Source organism: Morus notabilis, unplaced genomic scaffold, assembly GCF_000414095.1.
Source record: "Morus notabilis unplaced genomic scaffold, ASM41409v2 Scaffold1460, whole genome shotgun sequence".
In the NCBI taxonomy this organism is placed as follows: Eukaryota; Viridiplantae; Streptophyta; class Magnoliopsida; order Rosales; family Moraceae; genus Morus; species Morus notabilis.
The window spans coordinates 426,171-431,472 of record NW_010362372.1 but is presented as its reverse complement, the minus strand read 5'-3'; the positions used below and the strand labels follow the sequence as shown (position 1 = coordinate 431,472).

General features: G+C 31.2%; 1 protein-coding gene across 1 annotated transcript; it reads right to left on the bottom strand.

The window, feature by feature from the left end:
* Positions 1-923: 923 nt before the first annotated feature.
* LOC21397257 (AT-hook motif nuclear-localized protein 10) lies at positions 924-3,030 on the bottom strand. Its single transcript, XM_010101870.1, has 2 exons — positions 2,836-3,030; positions 924-1,238 (listed from the first exon to the last, which is right to left on the bottom strand). The coding sequence occupies exons 1-2, from the start codon at positions 3,028-3,030 to the stop codon at positions 924-926; spliced, it is 510 nt and encodes a 169-aa protein (XP_010100172.1).
* Positions 3,031-5,302: the final 2,272 nt, after the last annotated feature.

Genomic DNA, 5,302 nt, shown 5'->3' with positions numbered 1-5,302 from the left:
GGTTTAAGCTAAACATAGTAAACATATTACATACACACACACACACACATATATTTTTACGAGATATATAATTTTTTACGAAAAAATGTTGTAAATTTTCAAGTGTTGAAAATAAATAACTTAAGCAAAATTTGGTGCTTTCTAATTTTCACCTTCCTATTTCTCACAGCAAAATTCCATTTGAGCAACATGTTCAATTGAGCTCCAAAGCCAGCCTACGGAGTGCTTAAGAATAGCTTATTGATTTATTTGATCGTTCTCATGCCAAAAAGACTATTATTGACTAATGAAAAAAAAAAAGGTCATTTTTTGTTTGCATGAACAAAGCACAAAATACAACTAGAAGAACAAAATCAGATGTCACTGAATATAAAACCAGTCACTGTGTAATCCTCTCTGCCTAAATATCCATCCCCCCTCTTTAGCCAGCTATTGTAGAATTCAATGTGAAACCTGAAAGGGAAAAAAAACAAAAACAAAAACAAAAAAAAAAATCAATTTCACTCATTCCTCAGCAATATGCTCTTTATGCATCACAACCATAAAAATTTATACATACACACGCAAATATATATATATATATATATATATTTATATGTGCAGGCAAAGTCTTAAGTCCACCACCCACACAGCCCGACAAATGTAACTTTTTTTATGTTCTCGTGTAATATCGTTCATATTTGTGTGTAACATTTGGTTTTTGAGTGTAATACTCAATGGCACACGTATTGGACTTCATTTTGAAGGTTACTCTTCAATAAACTAATTGTTATACACAAGAATAAACAATTTTAAATGAGAATACAAAAAAGGTTACATTTTTTGGACCGATCCGACTGCTGGACCTAAGACATTTCTGTGTGTATATATATATATATATATATAGAGAGAGAGAGAGAGAGAGAGAGAGAGAGAGAGAACCTTTATAGGTGAACAAAGTTGGACTTGCTGTCAGGAGGAGTTCTTTGATCAGACATTGCTTGGAAGGCATTCTGACCCAGATTAAGCAGAGAGGTATGGCTCATGTGCTGGTTTGCAGCAATGGAATTTCCTGCTGCCCCTCCATGGGCTGATTCCAGAAATGCAGATGTCAGATTTCTCTCATCAACATTTGTTGGAGCCATCATCACTGGAACTCTTACTAGATCTGGACTAGCAAGCACATTGGCGACCGCGGATTCTCCCGAAAGACGCCTCAGTTGGCTGCTGATGTCTTGCTTGAAACTTCCTACAACGATCTGATAAATCAAAAGAAACCAAAATAAGTTTGATAGCAAGCTAGTTGTGATTTACATTATACGTGGAAAAGTGTTAGGATTAGTAAAACATGAAAAATTATGAGGTCTCGTTCATTTCACCGATTTAAGTTTTCAATTTTAATTTTACTATAATTAAAAATTCCCATAAAAAATCACTTTTAACTTTTTCTGTTACTATTAAAAATTTTTATATAAAGTCACATCTCAACTCAAATTAAAAACTCGAATCAGTGAACTAAACGGGAGAATGGTAAGTAATAGAATTTGTGAGTTTACCGACTCTCAAAATTCAAATGCTTAAGCTTAAAGCGGGAAGGCCAACAACAATAGTATTTATTTTCCAATATTCACTTATGGTTGTAGAAAATATCAGAGGGAGACAAATCCAAACCAATGGCTAACACTAAGCCAAATTTTAGAGAGAACAAAGAGAGCCGGAAAAATCAGCCCAAATCAAGGCTAGAATGAGTAAAATAGCATATTTGAGACGGTGGTTAGTAAATAATAACATATATATATATATATATATATAAGTTTCCAAACATTATAAAAAAACTAAAAACTATCCTTAACTCTCTCTTTTCTTCCCCTCTCTACTCAGGTCCACCATAGCCGAACTGACAAATTTGGAAGGGAAATTAGATGGATTTGGACTTACTCGCGTATTATATTAGTTTACCAATTCTTTTAAATACTTATAATTTAGAGTGACAATTCGTATCACCATATTCGTGTCGTATTTTGATCGTTTCATCTTAAATTTAAGTAAACTCAAACACGACTCGTGACATGAAAAAATTTTAAAACCGCAACACGAACACGACACGATCACTTTACAGGTTGACACGATACAAAAATGACCCGCGACATAAAATTGACCCGTGAACCCGAAATTGACACGAAAATTATATACTTTTCTTTAGTTTTTTACATATTAGAAATAACTTAAAATTCATAACACATTTTAAAATACAATAACATCCATCAAAATTAAGGAAATAATAGTATAAGATTTTGAGTATAACTATCATGATATCACAAGTTCATAATAAAATTTAAAATATATAATAAAAAATATATATTTTTTAATTTTTTACGAGTTTCGTGTCGTGTTCGGGTTAGGCGGGTCTAACCCGAAATGTCATTCGTGTCAATTTTAGGTCGACCCAATTCTAACCAAAACATATTTTTTCTCAACCTTAACCCGTGAAATTCGTGTCGTGACCCATATTGCCGACCCTACTTATAACAAGATGTGCAAATGACAGTATTTCTTTTTCAAGAAATTGAGGGCCTGTTTAGTTCGCTGATTCGAATTTTTAATTTGAGTTGAGATGTGATTTTATGTGAAAACTTTTTACTGTAGTAAAAAAGTTAGATGTGACTTTATGTGAGAATTTTTTACTGTAACAAAACTCAAATTCTAAGTTCGAATCAGTGAAATAAACAGAGTCTGAGTTATAATCTGCTCAAATCACATTCTAATTCGAACTTTATTTTTTTGTTTTAGTGTGCAAGCTAATCGCTATGAAAAAAAAAAAAAAAAAAAAAAAAAAAAAAAAAAAAAAAACCTTACTTGAATAGGGCCAGCAGCTATCATTGAACCCACAACACCTCCACCAAAAACCCGCCCATCTGGCTTAGCCAGTGAAACGCTGAGCGTACCATTCTGACGCTGCTGAGGACCACTTGTCGAATTGAGTACATGTGATCCAGATAGAGTGAGAATCTCAAAGAGACCCTGCAACATGCAAATTACAACAAACCACATTTCTTATAAGACTTCAGATAACAAATAACGTTTTATTTGTTATATAACATTGATAATTTGTCATGCAAAATTGATAACAATACGAGCTTATAATTGTTAAGACATGAGAATAAAAACAGTAATCTAATGATTTTAATTGTTTTATGATAACATTTCAGTAACAGTGGGTGTGACAGAAGTTTTTGAGGAAGAAGAAATTAGGGATTTAAAAAGGAATCGAGATAGAGAGATTGAGGGAGAAGAAATTAAAGGAGGAGAAATTCTTTATTCGATAATCATCAATCATGTCTTACTTGGCTGCAACTTTGTAGCCAATTTATAGGCCAATTACAGAACCAAAATGATAAACTAAATATAACAAATCAAATAATAAAATCAGACAACTTTCTCAGATATCAAAAATCAATCTAATTTACTCAAAATTGATTTCCTATATTTATCTTCCTCATAGTTAACTTTTATTCCTCATCAATTTTATTTTCAAATGTATAACTGGATCGTTTATGTTTTCTGCTCTTTTTAATTGCTAACTGCATATATTATATTTTTCTCATGTTTAAGTATGTTTCCATTAAAATAAGGTTGTGTTTGGTTGGTGGAAGAATCGGAGGAAAAGGCTAATCGATTGCTTGGATAGAAGGAAAATGGAGGAAAAGACGAGAGATAAAAAGAGAGAGTCTACCATTAACCCCACTAATTTAATCAGTGCATTTGTTAGAGCTTGTTTGTAGGAGCCAGGAAGGAAAAGTGTAATGGGTAAAAGGATGAGGGTATTAGTTAAAGGATTTTTGTACATGATTGCTTGGTAAGAGAGTTAATATGAGAGAATTAAGGCCCCGTTTATTTCACCGATTCGAGTTTAGATTTTGAGTTTTGGTATAGTAAAAAGCTCTCAGAAACAGTCTCGTCTAACTTTTTGTTACAGTAAAAAGCTCTCATATAAAGTCACATCTCAACTCGAATTAAAAATTAGAATCAATGAACTAAACGGGCCCTAAATCTTTCAAGTACGAAGATATTAGAGAAGAGATTTCATACCAAACACTATAAGAGAAATGTCTTATTCTTCTTAATTTATTTTTCTCACTTAGGTTATACGTCTTTCTCCCCTTCCTATTTTCTTACTTCTAAGCAAACGTGGCTTTAAAGGATTCAAAATATCCGTCAATATGAGCTAGAAAAAGATTATTTTAACCTCTTCAAAAATTATTCACAGTCAAAGAATTGACAATATGGTAATTATATATATTACTTCCATTCATATCTGTTTGAATCTCTCGGTCCTACTAAATAATTTAAAAGATTATTATAATTATGTATTTATTATTTACATTTTCTATCCTTTCGAATCTATTCATCTTTTTTTTTTTTTTTCTCTCCTACCAAACATATCCTAAAGTAATTCTTGACACTTTTGATGCATAAAAAATAGTCACACCAAGAATATAATCAGAGAATTTAGAATATAGAAGAGTAGATACACTGTGATAAATTAGAATACTAACACATTTTCTTAGTTTAACTTGACACATTCAAAAACAAGCGAAATATTATAGATTAAAGAGGATTTAGAAAGAGTAAGACTCATGCCTCAAATCTCAAAAATCCGCCTGACGGTTGGCGAATAGTAACATTGGAAACGACCCCGGTGGCTGAAATAACGCAAACTGCTCGAGGACCCTTTTCAGAGAAGGAAATTATCTTGCCGACAACATCCTGAAAACAAAACCAAATGGCATATAATTATCCTGATATCAAGATATTAATTTTTGGGATATCAATGTATAATTCTTAAAATTTTTGTGTCAACTGTCATGATAAATGAGTGGTAATTTTAAATTAACAAAATAATACGTTACAAATAAACTATTGGAATTGATTTTTACTTGTTTTTTAAAACGTTTTTGCACATCTTTTAAGACGTGAAAATGAAAACAGTCTTCAAACCGTGTTTGTTTAGCAAATGTTTTGAAAATGAAAACGAAAATAAAAAACAGTGAGAATAGTTTTTGTGAAAGAATTAGAAAACGGTTGAAAAGTTGTTTTACCTTTTATGTTTTCATTTCTTAATACTTATCAATAGTGTTATATTATATTATTTAATAATTATAACCAAATACGATTTTACTTTTTTTACTCAAAATAATTCTTAAAAAACTAATCAAACGTAATTTTAGAATGTCTCAGAGTGATTCTCAAAACAATCTCATTTTTACTTTTATATTGAAAACAAAATCATTTTGAAAACGTTACGGGCTAGTAATTAATAATA

Bases quoted from the DNA above. Each gene is read 5' to 3' on its own strand.
- LOC21397257 (XM_010101870.1), bottom strand. From the start codon at position 3,030: ATGTGGTTTGTTGTAATTTGCATGTTGCAGGGTCTCTTTGAGATTCTC. The intron at 1,239-2,835 runs GTAAGGTTTTTT...TTGATTTATCAG, and splicing joins TAGCTGCTGGCCCTATTCAA to ATCGTTGTAGGAAGTTTCAA.